The sequence below is a fragment of the Capra hircus genome, chromosome 6 (genome assembly GCF_001704415.2).
Source record: "Capra hircus breed San Clemente chromosome 6, ASM170441v1, whole genome shotgun sequence".
Classification (NCBI taxonomy): Eukaryota; Metazoa; Chordata; class Mammalia; order Artiodactyla; family Bovidae; genus Capra; species Capra hircus.
The window spans coordinates 12,716,484-12,744,448 of record NC_030813.1 but is presented as its reverse complement, the minus strand read 5'-3'; the positions used below and the strand labels follow the sequence as shown (position 1 = coordinate 12,744,448).

General features: G+C 38.4%; 1 protein-coding gene across 4 annotated transcripts in view; it reads left to right on the top strand.

Annotated features, from left to right (window-relative positions):
* Positions 1 to 27,965, top strand: part of ANK2 (ankyrin 2) — a 574,309-nt gene that overhangs the window by 417,925 nt on the left and 128,419 nt on the right. For all 4 annotated transcript variants that reach the window (XM_018049206.1, XM_018049205.1, XM_018049207.1 and 1 more), the window contains 5 exons: positions 14,571 to 14,669; positions 19,773 to 19,958; positions 20,397 to 20,420; positions 23,363 to 23,461; positions 24,777 to 24,875. In XM_018049206.1, coding sequence (XP_017904695.1) covers positions 14,571 to 14,669; positions 19,773 to 19,958; positions 20,397 to 20,420; positions 23,363 to 23,461; positions 24,777 to 24,875 — 507 coding nt within the window. The remainder of the gene's footprint in view (positions 1 to 14,570; positions 14,670 to 19,772; positions 19,959 to 20,396; positions 20,421 to 23,362; positions 23,462 to 24,776; positions 24,876 to 27,965) is intronic.

Genomic DNA, 27,965 nt, shown 5'->3' with positions numbered 1-27,965 from the left:
TTGGCCACGTCATGCGAAGAATTGACTCATTGGAAAAAACTCTGATGCTGGGAGGGATTGGGGGCAGGAGGAGGAGGGGACGACAGAGGATGAGATGGCTGGATGGCATCACCGACTCGATGGACGTGAGTCTGAGTGAACTCCGGTAGTTGGTGATGGCCAGGGAGGCCTGGCGTGCTGCTATTCATGGAGTCGCAAAGAGTTGGACACGACTGAGCGACTGAACTGAACTGAACTGAACTGTGTACTCAACAGAGTCATTGCTGTGGAAGATTCTGAACAAGTGTGAGGCAGGAAGCTGCTTTAAAAAGTATATAGGCTATCTGCAAAGTCCAGACAAGCACACAGGGAAAGGTAAATAACAGAAGATGGTAGACAATTTGATATAACTTGTATGGAACAGGCTACATTCTAGAGGGGCTTCCCTGATAGCTCAGATGGTAAAGAATTCCTCTATAATGCAAGAGACCTGAGTTCGATTCCTGGGTTGGGAAGACCCACTGGAGAAGGGAATGGCTCCCCATTCCAGTATTCTTGCAGGAGAATCCCATGGACAGAGGAGCCTGGTGGGCTACAGCCCATGAGGTCAGAATGAGTCGGACACAAATGAGCGACTAACACAAACACATAGAGAGGAAGGTTGAAATTGGCTAAATTCTGTTAATGAAAAATTCTCGGAGGATTGAGCCCAGCATTGAGAAGGAGCTAAGGTCTGCCAAGGGGAAACTGAAGCAGAAGGCTTTCCACATGGGAAGATTAATTACAACAATGGTGGAAGGTACAGTTGAGCTTGGTGAGTGTAGGAACGCTGATGAGAGGCTGGTTTGGAATGACACTCTATTACGCATTGAAAGTTTGTTCTTAATATGACAGTGGGTGAGGATAGAAACGGTCTTTGTCTTTAGCCATGGTTGTTGATTATGGTCAGTAAGATGACAGTCAGTGCAGGAAAGTGTTGAAAATAGTTTTAAAGAAATTGGTTCAGGTTGATGTATAAAGTGCACTGGAGTAACTTGAAATATGTGATAAAATACTGTCTGTCAAATCTGCTGCTAAAACACATGGCAGATTAGTGTAGTAGGAAGAACATGAGCTCTAGAACTAGTTATATGTTGGTTCAAATCCCAGCTCCATGTTGTAATGATGTGAAAATTTAGGCACACTTCTTTTTAATTTTAAGTTTTTTTTTTGATGTAACTATTTTAAAAGTCTGTATTGAATTTGTTACAGTATTGCTTCTGTTTGTTGTTGTTGTTGTTGTTGTTGTTGTTTTTGGCCATGAGGCATGTAGGATCTTAGCTCCTGAACCAGGGACTGAACCCACAACCCCTGCATTGGAAGGCGAAGCCTTATTCACTGGACCACCAGGGAAATCCCTAGTCATGCTCCTTAATCCCTGTGAATGTTAATTACTTTGAGTCATATAGACATATATGACTTATTTCACTCCGCTGTTAGGGTTAAATAGCAAATATGAAGTATGTAGCCTTCTCTCTCCTCACGACCCCTACCTTAAATTTCTTAGTCACTGGAAATAAAGACTGGAAGAATTCTCATGCCTAAGAGTGCACTTGGACATTCTTCGTCAAGCAAGTCACAGCATTTGTAATGCTGTCACCTCTAGTGAAGAGTCTAAGAGAAGGCTCGTTGTCGGATTACTAGAGAGAAGTCTGTTCTCTGAGGCGATGGAATTCTGGTTGAGGGGGGCAGCTGAGGGGAGAGGAGGGAGCGCTGCGTTTGCAGTCATTCAGGCTTCAGACCCTGATCGTACCGCTTGTGGTGTGCCCTTGGGTGAATGACTGTGAACTATAATCTTCTTTTTTTTAATATTTATTTATTTGGCAGCATGTGGTATCAGTGTTGCATCATGTCGGATCTTCTGTTGCAGTACACAGACTTTCTAGTTGTGCTGCTCAGGCTTAGTGGCTCCAACGTGTGTGGGATCTTAGTTCCCTGGCTCGGGATCAAACCCGTGTCCCCTTTAGTGCAAGGCAGATTCTTAACCACTTGACCAGCAAGGACGCCCCAGCCATCGTCTTAAATGACGTTAATAACATAGAGTGGGGATGAAACACGATGACATAGCAAACACTTCATAAAGTTTAACCTTCCTAGAAGAATTTAGTATTGATCATTTTAGTGTCATGTAATAGTTTAGCTATAATCCTTTAAAGAGACCTTTGGAGAAAAGATGGTTATAACAGATAATATCCTAACCATTGTAAGGAACTGGCATGTTTAGATTATCTGAGAAAATTTATATGACATTTTAATTAATAAAATGCCTTCTTAACTGCTAAGCGAGTGTATAATTGTATCTTTTGTTCTTTTGCCGTAAGCACACTCCCGAAGTACACAAAGTAGACTTCATTTTTGAGACTGCAATTAGTACTCATTGGCTTTTTGCATCCTTTGCAGCTGTGCATTTACGGTATATTTAGGCAAATAATTTGAATCATCCTGACTTTAAAGCTATGTGATAATTTGAGGATGCTTTCTAACCTTATCCCTCACAATGCTAATTCAAAATAAGATGATACATAGTATTTGAAATAGATACTAGAGGAGTAATTCCTAACCAGTGCTAACTGGTATATGACAAACAGCCTCTGAGCACGTCATAGCTGAGGCTGCTGAAGAATTCTGCTCTGTGAAAAAGCTAAATCTTGATAGTGACCTTTCTGCAAAAGACAGAAGGTTTCATTGAAAAGGAAATTCTACTTTTGCTGAGTTCAAACCCAGAGTTATTTATGTGCTGTCGTGTCCGACTCTTTGTGGCCCCATGGACTGGAGCCCACCAGGCTCCTCTGTCTTTGGAATTTTCCAAGCAAGAATACAGCAGTGGGTTGTCAGTTCCTTCTCCAGGGGATCTTCCCTACCCAGGAATAGAACCCAGGTCTGCCGACTCTGACGTCTCCTGCATTGACAGGTGGATTCTTTACCACTAGCGCTACCTGGGAAGCTCAGAGCTCTTTATACCCACTACCATTTTCTGCTTTTAGAACTGATTGTGTAACTTGTTGATGAGTTTTCCAGTAGATATGGAGAGTATATGTAATGTTTTTATCCACTGGCAAATGACACAGGGAATTAAGAGTATTATAAATATTTAAAGCTGCAGTTTTCAAACTCTCTGAAATACAGATTGTTCCATCTAAGCAAATATATATAAACTGCCTACTTCACTCATTTCTTCTTCTTATTGGAAGACTATATCATTTTTAAATGCAAAATACTAAAGGAAAAGTAACACATGACTATGAAATTATGCTGCTCTGTCTTTGTTCAAACAGTGATAACTCATAAAACTCACTATTCTACTAGGAGGAACCCTGATATACCTCCTGGGAACACAACAGTTTATAAACGATTGTCCTAGTAGTCTGCAAATAAGGAAGACGTTGAACAGTTGTAACGCTCTCAACATCAAACAGAGGACCCCGTTTATTTAATATTTTATTTTCAAAATTTTTAGGTTAGATAGCATTTGAAGAAAGTTGTATGATTAGAAAATTTGAAAAAAACAAAACAAAACAAAATTAGGATCTGAATTTCTTTTGTAAACAGAAAGGGGATAGTTTAGAGTGAGAGTGGAAAGAGACGTGGTCGGCAAGGTAGGCCATGGCCCGATCACGTATGACTTTGTTGGACATGTGTCAGTTAGTTATAGCTATGTAACAAATTATCCCAAAACGTAGTGGCCTAAAACAGTAACAAACACATGTTATCATTACAGTATATGTGAATCAGGAATTCATTAGTAGCTTAACTGTGAAATTATGGCTCAGAGTCTCTTAGGAGGCTGTAGAGAAGAGGCTGACCAGGGCTTTCTTGAGGCTGGAGGATTCACTCCCTAGAGAGCTCTCTATCACTTGGTTGACAAGGAGGTGCTGATTGTTGGTGAGAAGTTTCAGTTCTTTCTCTTATGAGTCTCTCCACAGGCTGTTTGAATGTTAATATGACATGGCAGCTCATTTCCTTCAGCGCAGACAACCCAAGAGAGACCTGGTAATAGGACAGGGGCTTTAAACCATGGCCCCAGGGGTCACACATGTCAGTTCCACCCTAATCAGTGCATTGGGAACAAAGTACTAAGTTGGCCCACACTTGAAGGAAAGAGAATTATGCTCCACCTTTTGAAGGGAGGAGTGTCAAAGAATTTGCAGACACATTTTGTTTTATTTTTGTGTATGAATTTAAAATTTTTACTTATAGTTTTATTTTAGATACCATTGCCAACAACACAGTTCTTTTCCAGAATTCTGTCATGATATGTACATAAGATTTGAGCTTTTAGACATATGCAGTGCTCTTTTTTGGTAAATTTTTATATTGGAGAACCGTTGATTGATTTACAGTGCTATGTTAGTTTCAGTTGTACAGCAAAGTGATTCAGTTATACATATACCTAAGTCTATTCTTCTTGGGGATTTTCATATACATACCACTATGTATAAAATAGATAATCAGTAAGAACCTACTTTACAGCATGGGGAGCTTTACTCAATATTTGTAATAAACTTTATGGGAAAAGAACAGGCAGACGTATTTTAAAACCAGGACAGACATAAACAAATCTTGGGTCCTAGTCCACTTTATTGATTCATCCATTGTTGAGCATTGTTATGGCTGCAGATGAGGCCTCCCAGGGAGGGTGACACTTGTGTCAGGGCTTGAAAGATGAGAAGGAAAGGGTTACAGATCCCAAGCATCTTTGCCTCTGCTGTGCCATTTATTTCCAACTGACCTCCTGTTGCAGGCTTCCCAGGTGGCTCAGTGGTAAAGAATCTTCCTGCCAATGCAGGGGATGCGGGTTCAATCCCTGGGTTGGGAAGATCCCCTGAAGAAGGGAACGGCAACCCACTCCAGTATTCTTGTCTGGGAAATCTCATGCACAGAGGAGCCTGGTGGGCTACAGTCCTTGGGATCACAGTTGGATATGACTTATCAACTAAACAACAGCAAACCTTCTGGTCTCTGCTTAACCTCTTTTGCTGCCCCGTGCACTTGAAAGTTCACTCAGTCTCCGGGTTAAAATTTCCTCAATTGTAAAGTGATGAGTCTCCTTTTAGATAGAACATTTTAATCTAGAAAAATAGGGCAGTTTTTTAAATCATTGAAATATACTTAATTTTAGTAGCATAGAGCTGAAATTAAGAACAAATAAAATGATAATGAGCAGTTATAAGGAAATTAATTTGTACATCATTTGAAATTTCCATAATAATTTTCTACTCTTTTAGTTCACTCTTGATATATAAAATTACCTAAAGTATATCTTTAGCTGGGTAGTAATATGCTAAATGTGAATTGCAGTTTTCTGTTAGAAGCCTAAGAGATCTTTGAATTTTTTCTTTTAATTTTTAGACCTGTAAGAATCTTTTGAGTTTTCACACAAAAATCACATCTCTTGAGAGATAGAGAAAATGAAACAAGAAAAAAAGAGCTGCAAAGAATGTTTCATTTTCTCTAGATCTACCCTCTTGATTTCATTAGTTCCTAATTTCCTCTCAGATCTGTGTGCTTAGGCCAGTGATGCCATTTTTCCATGTTAATTGCTCACTCTTTAGTGCCCTGAAAACATTTTATTCATGTTTCTCTCTTGGCAATTATCATGCCTTGTGCTATGATTCTGTATGTGTGTAGTAATCAATGAATTCTGGTGCATTTTCTGCTCTTGAGGGCAGGAACAATATTATATTCATAATTGTTGCTCTCAAAGCAGCTATTCCAGTGCTAAAGTGAAAAACTTTAGAACAAATCTGGTGCTGTTAAAAAAGACCTTTTTTTGAAGTTTTCATTATTATAAAAATTATTTATAATCTTAGAAGATAACTGGACTTTTTAAATCACTTCTCAATATGTATAACCTTTAAGTCATTATGTTATGCACCTGAAACTAATATAATATGTCAATTTTATCTAATTTTAAAAAATACCTATTGAATTGAATGGTAACATTGACTTATGTTAAGATGAAAGTGATTTTGTATGATCAACCATTTCAAATAATCCAACTGATAAATCTTAATTTGTGTAATAGAAGAATAAGGTTATATATTCTGGCACAATTAAGTCTGAAAAGTTAAGATTTGTTAAAAATTGGTGATAATGATAGTTCTTAGAGTTTTGGTCCTTATCTAAAACTTTGATTCTGATCCATTCATTACTTTTCATACTCACATTATCTGTTGCTATATAATTTCTTTGAAATGACATATAAATAGCAATAGATTAATTGCATTAAAATGTTCCCCAAACTGCAATAAATCTATATTTGATAGGAAAATTATTAGCTCATGTTCATTCAATTTTCCAAAATAATCCAATTACCAAAAAAATTTCTCTCCAATAACTAAACCCTCATTACTGGTTCATAGTTATATCACTAATGAAAGTAGGAAAAATATTTTTGGTAATATTGCAAGTGTTTGAATTTTCCAAAATATATTTCTGGATTTGAAGAAAAGTCTTTTAACTTTTCAATAAATCTGAGAAATGTTATAATGACTAATAAATTATGCAGACTGAAACCACTTCCAATCTTTAAGTAGCATATAAATACATATAAATAGCTAATGACAGTTCAAAATCCCCAAATCATATTAAATATTTCTAATCCTCATTTCACATCTGAATTATTACAAAAATCTTCTTTCTACTCTTCCAGACTATTCTCTGACCGTTTTTTAATTCATCCTCCCCATTCTGGCAACGTTATCTCTTTAAAATGCAAATGTGAATATGTCAAACCCCTGTTTAAAACCCTCTGTGTGTGCATGCGAAGTCACTTCATTCATGTTCGAATCTGTGTGACCTTATGGACTGTAGCCCGCCAGCCTCCTCTGTCTGTGGGATTCTCCAGGCAAGATTGCTAGAATGGTTTGCCATGCTCTCCTCCAGGGGATTTTCCCAACCCAGGGATCAAACATGCATCTCTTTATGTCTCCTGCACTGGCAAGCAGATTCTTTACTACCAGCGCCACCTGCTGCTGCTGCTGCTGCTAAGTCGCTTCAGTCGTGTCCAACTCTGTGCGACCCCATAGACGGCAGCCCACCAGGCTCCCCCGTCCCTGGGATTCTCCAGGCAAGAACACGGGAGTGGGTTGCCATTGCCTTCTCCAATGCAGGAAAATGAAAAGTGAAAGTGACGTCACTCAGTCGTGTCCGAATCTTAGCGACCCCATGGACTGCAGCCTACCAGGCTCCTCCATCCATGGGATTTTCCAGGCAAGAGTACTGGAGTGGGGTGCCATTGCCTTCTCCTAGGAAGCCCTAAAACCCTTCAGTGACTCCCAAGACTTTAGAATAAAATTCAGATGCCTTTGTGTGAGGGATGGGTGCTGATCCCTGCCCGTCTCAGCCTGTTCTCCTCACTTGTCACAGTGAATTTTCTGGAAATCCCTATACGGTCAGGATTTTCTCTTCTCATGGGCTTTCCTCTGTTTGGAAAACCTTCCCTGCCTCTGTGCCTAAATTCTGTGTTTTTTAGCTTAGCTCAAGCCAAATTACTCCCACGTTCTTCCAAGTATCACTCCCAGGGTTTCCTTCAGATATAATTTTTTTATTCCGTTGAGTTCTATGTCCCTTTATGTTCTTCTTGTATCCAACACATAATTTTTTTTTAAAGAAACTTAACTAGATATGTGCTCACTGAATTGTAAGTTTGCTTACTTGTCCATCTTAGCCTCTGAACTATGAGCTCCTCATAAGCAGGGAGCTTTCATTTCTGAATCACTGGAGCTGAGCGCAATGCCTCGCAGTGAAGTCACCAAACACAGTTTTGTTTAGTGAATGAATATAAATGAATGGCAAATAATTAATAATTGCTATGGAGAGGAACAGCATTCAAAATATTTAATAACTAGTTGGTAGAGGCTTCTGTTGGTCACCTTGGAACTACTCTGACAACAAATATTTAATTTATTGTATTTATTTATTTTAAAATATGTATTGATTTATTCATCTGTGCCAGGTCTTAGTTGCAGCATGCAGAATCTTTAGTTGTGGCCTGTGGGATCTAGTTCCCTGACTAGAGATTGAACCCATATGTATTTGTTTCTTTATCTGTGCCAGGTCTTAGTTGCAGCATGCAGAATCTTTAGTTGTGCCTGTGGATCTAGTTCCTGACTAGAGATTGAACCCATATGTATTTGTTTCTTTATCTGTGCCAGGTCTTAGTTGCAGCATGCAGAATCTTTAGTTGTGGCCTGTGGGATCTAGTTCCCTGACCAGGGATTGAACCCAGGGCCTCCTGTATTGGGAACGTGCAGTTTTAACCACTGGACTACCAGGGAAGTCTCTGTGATGTTGATATCAACAAGAAGTAAATATCAAATGTATACTTTGATGCCTACATGCAGCCAGACTGTTACAGAAAAGCATGGAGACATAATTTATTGGAAAGTACTTGTATACACGGACACAGGAGCCAGTAATCCTGTGTTGAGGACCTGTCAATGTAGGAAGATAAAAGCTTCCCTATAAAACTGACAGCGGTGTTAAAGTGTTGCCATGCCCTTTCCCAGTTACCCAGAGATGTGTTTCATATTGTCTGGTAGACTAGTTCTTACTAAATAGCATCAGTAAGTGAAGGAGGGATAATTTGCAACATCTTTAACACCTGTAGTAAATCTTTACTGCCTTCTTACTTCACACATTTAGTAACAGTAAATAGCTCCCCTTCCTTCTTAGCAAAGATGATGTCTTAGCTCATGTGTCCTTCATCTTTTCCATACACTTTCTCAAATATTGCAAAAGCTGATTAATCCCATATTTCAATTTCTGTCCCCTACCATCCCAAACCAAGGCATCTGTGGTCACCAGAGTGACCTTTCCAAAATGCAAATGTGATCCCTGCCAAAAGCCTTGTCATCTTTTGCATTGCCTATAACAAAGTCCTAAAGGTAGTTAAAAAAAATTTTTTTTTAATGCATGTGTGTTGATTTCCTATCTGGATACTCCACTTCAGGGGAGGCAGGGTAGTCCCTAGGCTTTCTTACAAGTTTCACAGGAGATTCTATCACACAGCCAGGCTGAGAATCCCACATCCACAGGATCGGGTCCTTTGTAGGGAAGAAGGCTCTCCATGGACTGCCTCCTCCCTGTCGCTTCCAGTTCACTTAATACCTGTGAGATTTTGGCAGGGTTACCTAATACTTGAGCCCCAGCTGCCTTATTGCAAATGGGGATAATAATACCAGTGTTACAGCACAATTTTAAATATTCGAGAGAGTATTGGGCCTTTTATCACCTGAACTGAGACTCTATTAATAATTACTCCAAGATATTATTCATAACTTAGACCATCCCAGGCAACTGAGACATGTGGTCATAGTAATTTGAAGCCTTATATTCAAAGCATTTCTCGCAGTGAATGATATATAGCGTGTGTTCAACAAATCACTTTTATTTTCATTGTTCTTCACATCTGCATCCCGCACTCTGTTGGAAGCCCTTACATGCTGAGGTTGTGGCACAGAGAGCAAATGGTGATCAGGGTGCCCCCTAACTAAGATCCCGGACGTTTGTCATTGCTTTTCCCCCCGGACATTATACACTGTCACCATTGATATTTCTCTGTTTCTAGATTTTCCCTTTTCTTGTCTATTATTCTAGTCTACCATTAAAGTCACAGGGCGCAGGACAAGAGCGCAAAAGAGGTCCACTCATAGCATATTTTTAAATTAAAAGTTATGTATCAAGCAAATACACTATCAAATCAACCTCCATTGGGTTTCCCCAGGGGCTCAGCAGTAAAGAATCCGCCTGTGATGCAGAAGATGCAGGAGACACGGGTTCAGTCCCTGGGTCAAGCAGATCCCCTGGAGGAGGACATGGCAACCCACTCCAGTATTCTTGCCTGGAGAATCCCATGGACAGAGGAGCCTGGCAGGCTGTAGTCCATAGGGTTGCAAAGAGCTGGACATGACTGAAGCAACTGAACATGCATACATCCTCCTACATTGATAAATATCTTTCTAGCAATATGATAAGTCCGAATTTAGACTTCTTAAAAATCCTGGAGTTCATTTTTTGCAGGATTGGGACTGATTCTGGACTCTGGCTCCTTCCCCTTCCTCACCCTAGGCTCCAACCATACCACAGGAACATCATGTGTAAAGGTGTAGACACCCCAGCCTGTACATTCAGGCTCTGTTCATCAATCACTGGCACCCTTCCTCACAAAAACATCTAGTGTGTGTTAGACTCATGTTGCTGCTGTAACAGTTATCACAAATTCAGTGACTTAACATAATTCATTCTTCGTATATTAACACACGTGTATACAGTCTAGAAAGATGGTGCTGATGAACCTATTTGCAGGGCTGCTGCTGCTGCTGCTAAGTTGCTTCAGTCGTGTCCGACTCCGTGCAACCCCAGAGACGGCAGCCCACCAGGCTCCCCCGTCCCTGGGATTCTCCAGGCAAGAACACTGGAGTGGGGTGCCATTTCCTTCTCCAATGCATGAAAGTGAAAAGTGAAAGTGAAGTTGCTCAGTCATGCCCGACTCTTAGCGACCCCATGGACTGCAGCCCACCAGGCTCCTCTGTCCATGGGATTTTCTAGGCAAGAGTAGTAGAGTGGGGTGCCATCGCCTTCTCCATTTGCAGGGCAGCAATGGAGCTGCTTTTAGAAAAGGCAGAGGAACCAGAGATCAAATTGCCAACATCTGCTGGATCATCAAAAAAGCAAGAGAGTTCCAGAAAAACATCTATTTCTGCTTTATTGACTATGCCAAAGCCTTTGACTGTGTGGATCACAATTAACTGTGGACAATTCTGAAATAGATGGGAATACCAGACCACCTGACCTGCCTCTTGAGAAACCTATATGCAAGGCAGGAAGCAACAGTTAGAACTGGAAATGGAGCAACAGACTGGTTCCAAATAGGAAAAGGAGTATGTCAAGGCTGTATATTGTCACCCTGCTTATTTAACTTATATGCAGAGTACATCATGAGAAACGCTGGGCTGGATGAAAAAGCTGGAATCAAGATTGCCGGGACAATATCAATAACCTCAGATATGCATATGACACCACCCTTATGGTAGAAAGTGAAGAGGAACTAAAAATTCTCTTGATGAAAGTGCAAGAGGAGAGTGAAAAAGTTGGCTTAAAGCTCAACATTCAGAAAACGAAGATCATGGCATCCGGTCCCATCACTTCATGGGAAATAGATGGGTAAACAGTGGAAACAATGTCACACTTTATTTTTTTGGGCTCCAAAATCACTGCAGATGGTGATTGTAGCCATGAAATTAAAAGACGCTTACTCCTTGGAAGAAAAGTTACGACCAACCTAGACAGCATACTCAAAAGCAGAGATATTACTTTGCCAACAAACATCAAGTGAAGGCTATGGTTTTTCCAGTGGTCATGTATGGATGTGAGAGCTGGACTGTGAAGAAAGCTGAGCGCTAAAGAATTGATGTTTTTGAACTGTGGTGTTGGAGAAGACTCTTGATAGTCCCTTGGACTTCAAGGAGATCCAAGCAATCCATCCTAAAAGAGACCAGTCCTGGGTATTCATTGGAAACAATGATGCTAAGGCTGAAACTCCAATACTTTGGCCACCTCAAGCAAAGAGTTGACTCATTTGAAAAGATCCTGATGCTGGGGGTGGGGGGGATTGAGGGCAGGAGAAGAAGGGGACGACAGAGGATGAAATGGTTGGATTGCATCACCGACTCGATGGACATGAGTTTGGGTGTACTCCGGGAGTTGGTGATGGACAGGGAGGCCTGGCGTGCTGCGATTTATGGGGTCGCAAAGAGTCAGACATGAATGAGTGACTGAACTGAACTGACTGAACTGAATGGAGTTGCTGACAGAGAGAAGAAACTTGTGGACACAATAAAAAGGAGAGGGTGGGATGAATGGAGAGAATAGCATAAAAACATGTACATTACCGTATGTAAAATCGATGACCAGTGGGAATTTGCTGTATGTCTCAGTGAGCCAAAAGCAGTGCTCTGTGACAACCTAAAGGGGTGGGATGGGGTGGAAGGAGGGAGGGAGGTTCAAGAGAGATGGGACATATGTATACCTAAGGCTGATTCATGTTGATGTATGATGGAAAGCAACACAATATTATAAAGCATCCTTCAATGAAAAATATCAAACTGTAGTAAAAAAAAAACCCACAATTTATTTTTTTATTATTCTTTTATAATTTTAGAAGTCTGAAGTCTAAAATCATTCCTACAGGGTTAATGCCAAGGTGCTGGCACGGCTGATTCCTACTAAATGCTCCGAGTAAATCTTTCCTTTCTCACTTGCTGCCTCCCTATTGTAAAAACCTTTTGTGATTCCATCAAGCCCACCTGCATAATTCAGGTTTATCTCCTCATCTCAGAATCTTTAACTTAATCACATCTGCGCGATTCCTTTTGCCATTATAGGTAATATTTACATGTTCTGGGGATTAGGATGTGGACATATTTGAGGACCACTTTTCAACCCCTGCAGGGTGTGCTTGCCAGTGGGCCCTTGAGAGGATGATCCCAAGGAAGAAGTCTGAGCCAGCGCTGAAGCACGCTTGGGGCTGCACGGGAGGGAGTTCTGGGTGGCAGCATGCCTGATGTGTGATCTGAGGGCAGGGTGCTGCAGGATCAGAGAGGGCATGTCCCCTTAGCCTCTGGATCCCTTACCCTGCTCAGCTAGAGGAGGTCCCTTTAAAGTCCACGACCCAAGACATAAGCCTAAGGATGGCCCATTGCTCCTTCCCCCTGCCATCTGGCAGCCACAGTCTATTTACCTTTCTCCTAATCCACATACAAGGTTCCGAGGGAAACATGTAAGCAACTTATTTTATTCTGTTCAAAGTTCTTTTTTTCTTTTTGCATCTCTGCCTTTTACTTGTCATGAAAGAGCCCCAGTCCACACCCACTCATTGTTTGTAACCATCCTCACTGGCTTTCCCTTCCTCTGAATCTCTAATTCCATCCTTCCGCCACCTCTTCAGTTCTTAAAATACACAAGATTTCACCTGTTTTCTGTGTTTTTTAAAAAATATGCTCTCCAGCTAGCAAGTTAATCCTGAATCCTACAAAACTGTCAGTTCATTCCTCTTGTAATATTTCTTTGTTTTAAAATTTCCACCATCATTTGAAACCGACAGATTTTCTTTTGTAATCAAATTTTAAATAACTTTTCTTATTCCACTTGTATCTGTGCGTGCATGCTCAGTTGCTCAGTCATGTCTGACTCTTTGTGACCGAATGGACTGTGGCCTGCCAGGCCCCTCTGTCCATGGGATTTCCCAGGAAAAAATACCAGAGTGGGTTGCCATGCCCTCCTCCAGGGGATCTTTCCACCCAAGGATCAAACCCACGTCTCCTGCATTGGCAGGTGGGTTCTTTACCACTGAGCCACCTGAGAAGCCCTTTCTACTTTTACCCTTGTGTATTTATATTTTGCTGTATCTTGACCATTTTGAATAACGTTTCCACACTTATAGAGTGTATACGAAGAATTTTTCAAAAAAGCTATTTTTCTTTCCTTGTAAGTTTTTGAAACTCCCTGAAGTTTCATCTGTAGTTTTACTTATTCTCATTAATTCATTCAAGTTTTAAGGGAACCAACTGTGTTTAAGATTCTGATATAATTTTGAGAGAATGTTGAGTTTTGATAGTTTATGAATTATTTCATGTGTTTTTAAAAGTAAAACTTTATGGGTTTTTCTTAATAAAATATTACATATTGCAAAGGTTTTAATGAAAAGAAAATTTGCCAGTTTAAACATAGTTTCGAACTCATTTATAAAATGTAAATGCTTTGAAAAACAATGACTACATGATATTGTCATATTACTGTGGTATGTTCTCCAGGAGGGTGGCTGTCTGTCTTGTTTGTGATCATTTCCCGGCAATGGCCCAGCTCCCAGTGCTTGGATTTTTGTAAATAATTGAGTAAATGAATATGAGAATTAAAAAATAATAGAATTTCAGAATAGATTTTAAAAAGTAAAGAGGGTTCAGTATAAATTATGCTACCTCAGTCAGAACATTGAAATACAGATTTTTAAATTTTCAATCAGATTTATAATGTCTCCCAGGCTATTTTGATATGAGTAATATTTTATACCTTTAAGAGTGTTGAAATGTGTATATTCAAGATAATGATCATCTGTTTAAATGATTTATGAATTGATAAATACAGGAGATATTACATAACATTCCTTTATATAGATAGTATATATAATGAGAATTCTATATATTATAGAATTATATAGATATTTAGATACTAAATATCTTTAGTTTTAACACAGTGTTGGGTGGTAAGAAATGTGACTCTCTGATACTGAAATGAAGGCAGGAAATGAGGGGGATATTTCTTCCATTTCTCCTCCTTCTTTGAAATATCTTAGGTGGGAATTGGTTAATTTTGATTTTGTCTAATTTTATGATGGTAAATGCGGGTATGACTTCTTCAGTATGAAGGTATGTTATTTGTTTCAACAGTTCAGAATTTTTCTCCATAGTGTTCATTCTTTCCTTGTCTTGAATTCTTCCCTGCTTTAAACTTGTCAAATGACTGAAGATGCCTGTTTCACTGTTTGTCCTCAGAATGGCTTCACTCCGTTATACATGGCTGCTCAAGAGAATCACATTGATGTGGTAAAATATTTGCTGGAAAATGGAGCTAATCAGAGCACTGCTACTGAGGTAAGACTGTCAGCTCTGAAGACTTGAATTTTCCTGATGTTAATGTCCATTTTCTTTGTATCTAACTGTAAATGGTCTCCGTTATCTTTATTTTAGGAATGTTTATGTCACTATTGTAATCTACAACAGTGGCCATGAATGAGCAATCCAGGGCACAGTTCAGTGAGTTTATAATTTGGGATTCATATCAATTTATTCTTACGTGAAATCACACTTCCATCAATTTTGCCATTCTGTAGCCTTTTTGGAGCTTTATACCATTCTAAAATCAAATTATAGTAAATTCTACTCATCTCTTTTCATCAATATTTTATCTTTGTTAGGATCTAATACAATTCCTTAAAGGGACTTTTTTTTTTTTAGTGATAAGCACTGATTCAAAGTTCTTTGTATTTGTACAGTTTCATGTGGAATAGAACATCAGAAAGGTGTTCGTATTTCTGAAGTGCAAATTATGATGTGGTTGTATGACTGTAGTTATGGCAGCAACTGAGTAAAATGTTCAAAATCAGTCCAGTCTCCAAATATTCAGGACATCTAGACATAGAAATGGTTTTGGAATTAGCCAACATGGTGTATCACTTTCCTTTCCCTGTGTGTGTTCTCCGATAAGCAGAACCTGCTTTGTATTTTCCTTCTGATTTTCGCCCTAGGCAGATTAAGGAGTGACTTTAGTGACTGTTTGGAATAGTGATTTGTACCTGAAGGTCAGGATGTTTTCGAGCTTGGGGAAAATGCCCCTGGAAGGTTGGGAGTAGGTGACACAGGAGAGGAAGGGAGGAGACCTCCACTGGGATATGCCTCTCCTCACCCATTTCAATCAGCTTTAATTTCCCTGGTTCATGTTCTGTGGCTCCACTGACAAAACTTTAAAACTCCTGGCGAGGAGTGAAAGATGACTAATAGAAACTGTCTTGTTAATTTTTAATGTCTAAATGACCTCCTTTATGGGCAATTAAATCTCCAGATGAAATAAACACAACCTGCATTCTAACCTGCATTGTGGGGAGAGGTCATTATAAGCTATTGAACTCATGTCCAGGCCCTTTGATGGAAAACTTTTTGTGGAGCCTCATAGTAGCTTTCTGATAGCTTATTCTCGTTAGTTAAAAACAATACCAAGATATCACTATTAATGAGACCACGTTTCCTGCTTATGACTGGAAAATACAACTACCAAGTGTGAAACGATTTCATATTCTCTACTAAGCACACACAGATTTTACCCTCTTACCACATGAGTACAGTGTAATTTTTATAATTATGATTTTATGATTGATTTTATGACTTTCTGAGATACTAATTCTGTCAATGAGTGGCGTGTGAATATCCTCAGGCAAAGCTTGGGTAACAATAGGAGACTATATCTCTGCATCACATCCTCTGAGAATTGTAGCCAAATATGCTTATCTGCATTTGTTTTATTTCCTTGAAAACCGATTCATTTACCTGGAGAAATCTTTACACTATAGAATTCTGCCGATCATATAGACTTATTATTTCTAGTGTGTGGTTTAGGGAAGCGCGGCCTGCCAGCACTCTCAGCTGTCTTATGGCTCCTCCAGACTAGACCTCTGTACCATCCCAGTCTGTTTCCAGAAATATTAACACCTTTTTATGTGTGTTGCATTGGTTGAGTCCATGTCACACTGTGGTCCTCAGAAAATGAAAGTGGTCTTTGATTTCCACACAGAAGTCAGTCTTGCAAGAAGAGCCACCAAAGTGGCTCTTGCAAGTCAATCGCATGGGGTTTTGAATCCTGGTGTAGATTCATTTACGCCTGTTGTTTCATTTTTTAATCATTTGCGTTAGGAATCCTCAGTTGTGTCCGACTTTTGCAACATCATGGACTGTAGCTGTCCAGGCTGCTCTGCCCATGGAATTTTCCAGGTGAGAATATTGGAGTGTGTTGCCATTTCCTCCTTCAGGGGATCTTCCCGACCTGGGGATCCATCCCATGTCTCTTGAGTCTCCTGCCTTACGGGCGGATTCTTTACCGCTGCACCACAGGGGAAGCCCCTTAATCATTTAAATAACTATAATTTTTTCTGAGTGGACATGTATAAACTTAATTGGTTCTTCCACACCACTGGCCTTAATGGTTATCAGAAAATGCACTAATGGAAAACTCTTTGCGTGTTTCCCTTTAGTCTGTTGGGCTTCCCAGGTGACACAGTGGTAAAAAATCCACCTGCCAATGCAGGAGATGGGAGTTTGATCCCTAGGTCGGGAAGATCCCCTGGAGGAAAAGATGGCACCCCACTCCAGTATTCTTGCCTGGAAAATTCCATGGACAGAGGAGCCTGGCAGACTACAGTCTATGGGGTCGGAAAGAGTCAGACCCAACTGAACAGGCACGAGTGCATGCTTTAGTAATCATTCTGTGAATAAATGACATCTTCACGGGGCTTTATAGTTGATTACTATGTGATATTTTAGGCTGTATTGCTAAATACCTTCAATGATTATGTGTGCATGTATGAAAATACCTCAAGAAGACACCCTGAACCCATTAACAGCCCTAATTTGCAAAAATTACTAAGCAAGACATTATGAGCAGTTTATCAGATAGTTTGAGATCATTCAGTATGGCAGTGAAACTCATATTTGAAAAGAAATATTTAAAGTTTTGAAATTTCCCATAATTATAGCAATTGGCGTTGGTAAATAGATGGTGAAAAATGAAGCTTATTGAATTATAATATTGGTTTCTTTTTCATAGAGTTAGTGGAGATACTTGAAAAAAATAATTTCAAATATTTACTCTTCTTCCATGAAGTGTAGATTAGAATGAAATCATGTGGTGGAGATTCAAAGTTAAATTCTCTGCAGGGAGTTATCTGTCCATCCAGTATCAGTGTTATAGTTTTCTACTTTCTTCCTTCTTCCTGAATGTTACCAAAATTGAAAGCTAGGAATTTTTAAATCAGGCCCTGTACTGTCAGCAAATGCCTTGTCTCTAAGGAAAAAATAAAGTTCACACTCTTAATATAAACTATCTCACTCTTGCAGGGGGAATCAAATTAAATATGTATGATAATGAGCCTGCTCTTTCCTCCTTCACAGAGGACTTAATTTGTGCCAAAGTTCCAAATTTAGGCTACTCTCTTTCATCATACAACACTACATGCTTTACTCTTCCATTTCATTAAGTAATGTGTTGATTTGAAATTCAATTCTAATTTTGAAAATTCAGTCCTTATTGTGGTAGTGTTGCAGGAAGGGGGACCCCTTCCAGGGCCTGAAACCGGGCTCTTGTCTAACACTCAGAAATGAATTGTCCGAGGAGACACATGTGCTGACAAAGCAAGAGATTTTATTGGGCAAGGGCACCCGGGTGGAGAGCGGTAGGGTAAGGGAACCCAGGAGAACTGCTCTGCCGCGTGGCTTGCAGTCTCGGGTTTTATGGTGATGGGATTAGTTTCGGGATGGTCTTTGGCCAGTCACTCTAATTCAGAGTCTTTCCTGGTGGCGCACGCGTCACTCAGCCAAGATGGATGCTAGCGAGAGGGTTTCTGGGAAGTGGATGGACACGCAGTGTCTCCTTTCCACCCTTCCCGAACTCTTCCGGTTGGTGGTGGCTTATTAGTTCCTATTCCTTATCAGGATCTCCTGTCGTAAAACAGCTCATGCAAATGGTTACTCTGGTGCCTGGCCAGGGTGGGCGGTTTCAATCAGTGTGCTTCCCCTAAGAGTAGTGCATATATGATATGTACACTTGAGGAAAATAATTTTCCCTCCAAAGTCTACAGTTACCTTTTTTAAAAGTTAGCTAATCAATTCACTTATTTTTGGTTGTGCTGGGCCCTCCTTGCTGCGCAAGCTTTTTCTCTAGTTGTGGCACGCGGAGGCTGCCTTCATTGCACTGCGCAAGCTTCTCATTGTGGCGGCTTCTCTTGCTGCGGATCCCGGGATCTAGGGCGCGTGGGCTTGGGTAGTTGTGGCCTGTGGGCTCAATAATTGCAGTTCTTGGGCTATAGAGCGCAGGCTCAATAGTTGTGGTGCAGGGGCTTCGTTGCTGACGGCATGCGGGATCTTCCTGGACCAGGGATCAAATCCGTGTCTCCTGCAATGGCAGGTAGGATTCTTTACCACTGAGCCACCAGGGGAATCCTAAGTTACCTTTTTAAAAATTATTCTTGGAAACAAATGGAGCAGTTGGATGTGGTTAAATAGCCATTGTGTCTGGTATGCATTTGTTAGATGTCCCATCCAATTCCTCTTGTCTCTTCTATGAATGGAAACTTTTAACTCTGAGACTTATTTCAAGCTTTTGTGAATTAAGGAAGGTTTTCACATTAACAGAACCTAGAGTATATATATTTTTTTCTACTTGTCACCTTTCCATTTTTGAATACATGTTTCCAGAGAGAAAATATAGCTTCCCAGTTTTCCAGCATGGTTATCCATCTATCACTAAGACTGCTCTAACTTTGATGATCTGTGCTATTTCTTTGTTTTTTAAGTTTCAAAGTGAAAGGCTGATTTTCTACATTATTTAGCACAATTTTATATTCAAAAGACATTATATAATTCAACTAAGTGCAAAATTAATGAATTAGCCTTATTTGCCAAAGAATTTTAGATCATATTATGTCCCAGGTTTCCCAAATTAATTGGGAATAGACCATCCCATTAACAGTTGTTGTTTTCCCTAATCAATACAGAGATATTCAGCAGCTTTGCAAAGTTAATCATGTCATTTATTTCCCTGTGTTGGCTACCCTATCAGTCAGACTTGGTTTTCATTATTTCTCCCCTTCCCAGTTTGCTTTGTATAAGCAGGCATCACTTTGGGTTGCTTCTAATTTTTATTTTCAGATTCAAAACATAATTGAACATATCCTGTGTGCAGTATGCTTCATTAGGAAATGCAGATGTTTTTAAAAATATATATAGAACAGATATTTTAAACTATCTGATGAAGCCAGTACATAGTATAATAAATGACTATAATTTGCTGCAGTCTTCACAGTAATATTTATTCCTTCCAATGTTTTTGTCAATCTTAATCTTTAATTTGAAAATTAGATGCACTGTTTCTTGGAGTTGAATCCCAGGCTTCCCAAAGTTGATGGAAATTTTTTCCTTCTGTCTTCCCAGGATGGCTTTACGCCCCTGGCGGTGGCGCTCCAGCAGGGACACAACCAGGCAGTGGCCATCCTCCTGGAGAACGACACCAAAGGGAAGGTGAGGCTGCCAGCTCTGCATATTGCAGCCAGGAAAGATGACACCAAATCTGCCGCCCTCCTGCTTCAGAACGATCACAACGCTGACGTACAGTCCAAGGTAAAAGCTGCATGTATTTGTGGACAGGAACTCTTCAGCTGCCGGCTTCCTCCTGGGGGATGATAAAGAAGTAGGCCATGGTGATAATGCAAAATTACTTCTGGTCATCAAAAGAGATAAGTTACTTTCAGAGGTATTTCAGAATAAAGGGGGCTGTCTACTGGGTACAGCAAGAAAACAAAAAAGAACCCTATAAGATAATTTTCTCTAAAAGGTGAAGCTTTTTAGAAATCTTCTCATTTATTCTGTTTATGATAAAAAATAACAGGAACAGAAATAGAAAGATACAATTGTATAGTGTTATGGTTGCCTTTGCTAAATAGAATGCATTTTGGCATGCTGGAATGGTGTAGCCAGTTGCAGAGAGCAGGTTGATTGTTTCCTTAATTTTGCACTATGTAATATCTTCCCTCTTTTCCCCACACAACACTGCTTCAGATGATGGTGAATAGGACAACTGAGGTACAGTATTGCGGTTATACCAAAATATATCTTTTTAAAAATTTTATTGTATTTTTTGTCCAATTAGAATAAATGCTCACTAATTCATACTAATGATTAGAACTTTCATTAGTAGGAAATTAATTTGGAAACTTTGTGTATAATTAGGGCAAATAGGTAATTCAAAAATTTTAATATAACATATTTTTGAAACATTATTAATCAGTATGACTATTTAAATAGCTCATTAGAGTAGAGCATGAAACAATACTGTTCCATAATATTTATTTTACTAAGTGAGCTTTATTATTAACTTTTTGCCAATGAGAGATGTGACCTCCTTCTCTTAATGAGAATTCTCCATTTAGAATCTAGTGAAGTGTAATTTAAGGAGGTTGTTCTGCCAGTGTTTCATCCTCTTATCTAATTGCAACTGCCTTTTTTTGTATTTTTTTATCACGTTCTATATAATCAGTAATGATGTTGAACATATCATGAACAAAATATTTTTATCATCTTGCTATCTGATAATAGTTATCATGAAATCATCTGTTTTCCACATACCTAAATAAGTCCCATCCACCAACAAAATCAATAAGAGCATTTGGTTTAGAGTGTGTGTGTGTGAGAGAGAGAGTATGTGTGAGTGTGTGTGTGTGTAGTGGTCTCTCTTTGTTGCTATCAAGAGGCACTAATACAAAAACCGTTGAAAGTGTATTATAAAAATTAAGCTGTATTATAAAATTTAACCTTCAAAGGCAAGTGACTGTTTCTGTAGATGATTTTCACTTTGCTGAGAAAATTCTCTAGATTAACATTTCATATGATCACTGGGTTGTGGACCTATGGGGATTTTGAGCATTTGTGCTTAGTATAAGTAGTGTATTTCTAAAACTAATACCTGTTTATTAACAAGTTTATCCATTGAGATGTGAATAGACTTAAATTATTCATATCATCTCTTCTGTTCCAAATCTTAGGTCAGAGACTTTAAAAAATGCCCAACTGCTTGGTGAAATTGCTCAAGACTGGAATAATACAAATTGATATATCTTAATTACTGATTTTAATATTTTTACTTTTAAGTGATTTTTGGTAATTATTTACATTTTTGAAAGCAGTGTTGGTTCTAATCATTATGCAGCAATTTGAGTAGATACAGACTGAGTTAGAAGTGTTTCTTCAAGGACAGTAGAATAACAAAGAAGAGAAACCCATTCATCCATAGTCCTGTAGAATCGTGACCTGAGCCTTCCATCTCCCTGTTAATCAGGGAAGGATTCCTGAGGGGCTTACGCCAGCCTCATGCTAATCCAAGAGTCACAGCCTGAGGCATCACTGTGGATTTTCAATGAGGCTGTGTCAAGCAATAAATTAGTTTATTTCTGAAAATGGGAAAAATAATATTATTATACTTGAATGATTTGAAAATGATTCATCAGTGATCTCTGTGTTTTTCTGAAATTAAATTGTAACTCAAATAATAGATACATGTTCAGGATATGACTGGGTGACAGGAAATATCAAGATAAAAATGAAAAACGTCTACTCAATTATTTCCTAAAATATTAAAGTCTGACATTTTGTAAAATAGCCCCCAGGTTGTAGGCTGATTTTTTTTCTTCTGTATTGACATGAATATTTGGCATCATGTAGACACAAAATAAAAATATCATGACTATAAGCGTAGGCTTTGGATTCATAGTTGCTATTCTTATTTTGTATCTTGCTTCGCTAGAGTCAGAAATTATTTGCAGCTAATTTGGCTACTAGCACAGAGGAATTTCTGTTACCTAAGGTATCTGAATACTTATTTAGGCCATTTTAAAATCAAAGTCACTAAGTGAATAGGAAAATAATGGTTGTGATGTGAGTAACATTTCTTAAGAACAATATTGTGTATATCAAAATTCATTTCAAACAAAAGAGGGCAATGCAAAATGGTCTCAGAACTGCAGGATTTGATACCCAGCTTTACAGGAACAGTGTTTATTGTTCCTGTTATTTTTATTAAGCAATGGAAATTATGGAGAGCAGGAACAATGCTTTTTTTAATACGGTAAATAAGAAAAGAATCAATATGCTTCTGCTGTGAAAATGGCAGAAATTTCTAACTACGCTTTCATTAGCAAAAATGAAAGGAAATATGCTTTTCTCTAAGATTTTCAGACTCATTTTTAAAACACTCAGAGTAAACCGTTCTCTAATGCTCATATGATTTAATTTATTTTTTGTATTAGTCTTACTGATAAAATTTATTTTAATTAAATTCAAATTTGGATTCCACTTAATTTATTTTATATTCATATTTATTCTACTGTATTGTTTAACTATTGCTTTTTAAACTTTTTTTCATAACAATATAGACTGACAAAACTCAGTTGTTAAAGAGGATAGAAATATCAGGATAGTATAAATGATGTGGGATGAAATTGTATATCTTCTGTAAGAATTTCTCACAATATATTCATAGTTCCAAAGATTCAATTATCAACTAATGCTATTTTTCATTTTGAAAAACACCCAAACTAAAACACAAATTTTAAAAATAGAAGATGTGAAATTTTCTCGGGAAAAACATTCTTTATTCATAGTTATATTCCATGGCTGAAAAAATAATGTTGTTTAATCATATTTTGTTTTGCTTTAAAGCTAAATCAACTCAGGAAACATGGTTTTATATAAACAACCAATCTCATAAATAAATAAATTGTTATAGTAATTAGAAATAATGTTGCCAAGAAATATAGGATTTTTGTTTACCTTTCTGTGTTGACTTATTTACCACTAAATTTAAATAATACCACTCAAACTTAAAAATCTTATTAAAGCATTTATGACCTGATTTACTTTGCCCACGTGTTAGGTAGACAGTTACCATGTGATTTTCTTCACTAATCCAGTGACTACAACACATGGTGGTAAAATGCTTTACTGACTGCTGTTTTCTTTGCTTTCCATAGAGTGGATTCACCCCTTTGCACATCGCTGCCCACTATGGAAATGTCAACGTGGCAACTCTTCTTCTAAACCGGGGAGCTGCTGTGGACTTCACAGCCAGGGTATGGATTCAAATAGTTTCTCTTTTAATTTAATTTATTGGTTGATTGGCTACATTGTGTGGCTTGCAGCATCTTGGTTCCCTGAGCAGGGATTAAACTGAGCCCTCAGCAGTTAAAGTGTCCTAACCACTGGACTGCCAGGGAATTTGGCATTTCACTAAAGTAAAAATAAACAGTGATAAAGATTTTATTTATTTTTTTCTTAATGGATTTATCTGTGCTGGAGAAATTAGATTTTCCTTTTTTTCTTTTCTCTTCAAATCTTAGGAAGTCATTATGAGCCAGCAAGTGAAAAGTAGTGTGTAAATTTACATGCATGCAGATCATTTTCGATAAGGAGGATGCTGATTCTGACATCAATATGAGCAGTTACATTTAAAGATCACACCATGAATCATGAATGAGAAGCTTCAAGTCAAAAAACTGTTAAAATGTTCAGTATAAAATATATAAGTACATTTATACTATGTCCTAACAGTGATTATAGGGAACATAATATGACATGGATTTTTTAAAATAAATTGAGAATTTGGTCATATGAGGAGTCTTATTAGCTAAAGATATTACAATGTGTTATAGGTTTAATGGTATACTTTCATTGGAAAGAATTCACTTACATGACAGACATAAAATTCAGTGTGCTTAATATACTGTAAACGCAATACTTGATTTTGCAAAATCATAGCATACCAAAAAATCAGTTACATATCCTTGACATCATGATGATTATAGAATAGCCAAGAAAAGAAATACATATAATTCCTGCTTACAGTGTTTTTGTCCTTAGAATCTTCTGCCCTGAAACTATACTGAGTTATTTTCAAGTTTTTCATTCTGAATTATTCTGAAGAAGATGTTTTTAAGAATCATTTTTCCATTGGGTATTTATTGGCACATGTATATTCCATTTTTAAGCATAGCAAACTTTAGGATCCCAGAATCTTTAAGTGCATGAATGTTTTAAGAAAGATAGACTTTGGACTAGGGCTCTATCCTAGGTAGGATCTGAAATTTTGCTTCTATTACGCAAAATTGCTTCCTTTGTGTCTTGACTGTGATGTGTCGATTCAGTACCTATGTTGTAGTTATTGGTTAACTTAGTTATGCAGTTTTATTATGTTTTTCATTCTTTATAGTGCTATGTAGTTTGTGTGCTTTTTTTTGTTCCTTAAAAATCAAAAGCACTAAAGCCATAGAAACCTTGGATAAAATTGCAAAATAGGTCACAGTCTCCTTTGTGCTCTTCAGCACAAAGCCATCACCACCATGCCCTGTCACACCCAACATGCTCTTGTTTGGTCTCTCCACTTTGTAGAATGGAATCACTCCTCTGCATGTGGCTTCCAAAAGGGGAAACACAAACATGGTGAAGCTCCTACTGGATCGTGGTGGTCAGATTGATGCCAAAACTAGGGTGAGTGTCTCTGTTCTTTCAATTCCCTACCATTATTATTTTTTGTATTCTTTTAGCAGGCACTTTAAAATGCCAGTCCCTAAACACAAGCAATGCATTTTCAAGGAAATCACCTTCTTGGATTTGATTTAAAATTCATACATTATATAAAGGTTTTACATGATAAAGTGGCATTAATATTTGATCATAAGTACCCAGAGAAGCAAAATGCTAGCTCCTCAACGAGACAGTTTTTCAAGTTCTTGCTTCCTGATTTTCTGGGCACAAAGATCAAAGATTGAACTTGCTCATCTGTGATTTGGCTAGTCATAAATATCAAGAGCCCAAACTCATTAGGACACATTAAGCTACGAGAGTGTGGTTTTTACATAAAAATATTTTAAAACATGTTGAACATCTTTTGGGTTGAACTTTTCAGTTCCTAAGTCATTTTTCTTAACTGGTTATGCTGTAGGGATCTGAGCAGGAGATCTCTGGTTATGCTTATGGGAAAAAAGGCATACAGTTCTTGCTAGGTTGCACGTTTACTCATGTCGACTTGCCAAGAGGCAGTGCCCTTCATTCATTTCAAATGTTTTGAGTGAAATATAGGTCTGAGTTTTTATGCAGTCCCCAAAACTAGATACTAAGATAGCAGGACAACACAACTGTTTAAAGTGCAGACTCCGAATGCAGAGTACTTGATTTCAAATCCTACCTTCTGCTTACTAGCTGAGTGATATTAAGCTTTTACTTGTCTTCTCTAAACTTAGTTAGGCTAATAATACTACCTGCGTCATAGGGCTGTGTGAGAATCAACTCTTAGGTATTTTTTTAAGTGTTTTGTGGTTAGTCGCTCAGTTGTGTCTGACTCTTTGCAGCCCATGGACTATAGCCCACCAGGCTCCTCTGTCCATGAGGATTCTCCAGGCAAGAATACTGGAGTGGGTTACCATGCCCTCCTTCAGGGGATCAAACCCACGTCTCCTACATTGCAGGTGGATTCTTTACCATCTGAGCCACCAGGGAAACCCAAAAATACTGGAATGGGTAGCCTATCCCTTCTCCAGAGAATCTTCCCGGCCCAGAAAGCAAACCAGGTTCTCCTGCATTGTGGATTCTTTTACCAGCTGAACTACCAATAAATTACTTAGCTACTCATAATTTTTATCATGTTATGGAAATGATGTACAATTACTTGCTTAAACATTAAACTAGTACTTTAGTGTTAATTCTCGAGTACATTTGATTACTCATAGACTTAAGCAAAACTTTAAACATCCCTATTATGTAAAATTCTGAAATGTATGGTGGAAGAAGTCTATATAAGTTAGTAGATAGAATATGTCCCTTATGATATTTTATTATCACTTTGTTTAATTCTGGGGCTTTGCATTCTCATAGTCGAAGGAATAGAGATCTAATTCCCTTGCAAATCTTAAGACTAAAAAATATTTTAATAAATCATCATCTTTGAGCTTTTAGAAACTACACCAGTCCCAGACTATACATTTTGGTTTTTAATGACTTTAGACTATGTTGCTTTTTACATCTCATTTCTCTACGACATTTGGTCCAGAGCACCTGGGTCATCATGTGGGAACTCTGAAATGGTTTGCTTTGTCTGTCAAGATCTTTGCTGTGATGTCTAGTGTCTTTCATCAGGGTTTTATGTGGTTTCTGCCCTTTGCTTTGAGGGCATGCCTTTTCTCTTGCTATGCTGTAGGTATGCAGAAATTGGAATAATTACATATAATGTCACATGCTTTGCTTACTTGTTCTCTGTATTTGAAAGAAAGAGTTTCGGTGCCTCCTTCTTTAAATCCATTATTTACATAATGAGTCCCTTTACACTGACCTGTGTGTCTCTATTGAGACTCTCTAGTAACTGAGAGGACCAGTGTAAAGATAGCACTTTGAAATGCAAAAAAAGATTATCTTCGCCAGTGTTTTAAGGATGCATGTTACTCTTACTAATGCTTTTCTGGTGTATTCATTCATTATTGGGGCGATTGATTTTGTTTTTATTGATCATCACAATATTTGCTTTGTCCTTTACAATATGCTCTAATTTGCTTGCCCTTCATACATTTGCGTATATGATTTAAAGGGCTTCCCTTGTAGCTCAGTTGGTAAAGAATCTGCCTGCAGTGCAGGAAACCCGGGTTTGATCCCTGGGTTGGGAAGATCCCCTGGAGAAGGAAATGGCAACCCACTCCAGTATCCTTGCCTGGAAAATCTCAAGGACTAAGGACGGAGGAGCCTGGTGGGCTGCAGTCCATTGGGTCACAAAGAGTCGGGCACGACTGAGTGACTAACACTAACACTTAACACTATATGGTTTAAAAGTGTAACTGCAAATGAGCATTGCTTTTTCATAAAAAGGGTTCTGAGAAATGGATTTTTATGCTGGTTCTGTCAGTGTAAGCATTGCTTTCTTCTTCTTACAGGGAATATTTGGACTGTATTTCATCCAGTGTAGCTTTTAGATATAGCAAATAAATAGAATTTCACTCAGGAATTTATAAAGTGAAAATAGATTTTCTAATTGTACACATTGTGCAGACATTCTGTTCATTCCTTCCTTAAATAAATAATTATTGATTTCCTACCTGATGTTATGAACCCTAGTGATATAGCTGTTAACAAAGACAGACTAGATCTCTGTACTCAGAGATGCATATCAAGAATACCCAAGGGAGCAGGTTAGCAGCATACTGGTAAAAGTTTAATAATAAGCTCTTCAAAAAAATAAACTATAGACTCTGATTTGTAGCCTTTCCCTCTGGCGATTCGCATGGTGTAAATACTTCCATACTTCTATCATGGCCAACTAGAGCTACCAATGTCATATCACTGACGCAGAACTGAGAAAAGCTAGGCAAAAAATTGACTCTCACCGATTTGCGCAAGCTGATTCCAGTGTACCCTGGGATCAGTTACAATACTGAAGGTGGCACTGAGCTGTTCCCGTAAGTGAAAATATTTCCTTATTTCTCAAGTAGAATTTTAAAAGCTGTTACATTCTTTAGGTTTGGGCTGTAATTATTAGACCCATATCCTTCTTACCAAAAGTAAAATCTCATAGAGGTAAATGCTGAAAATCCAGGA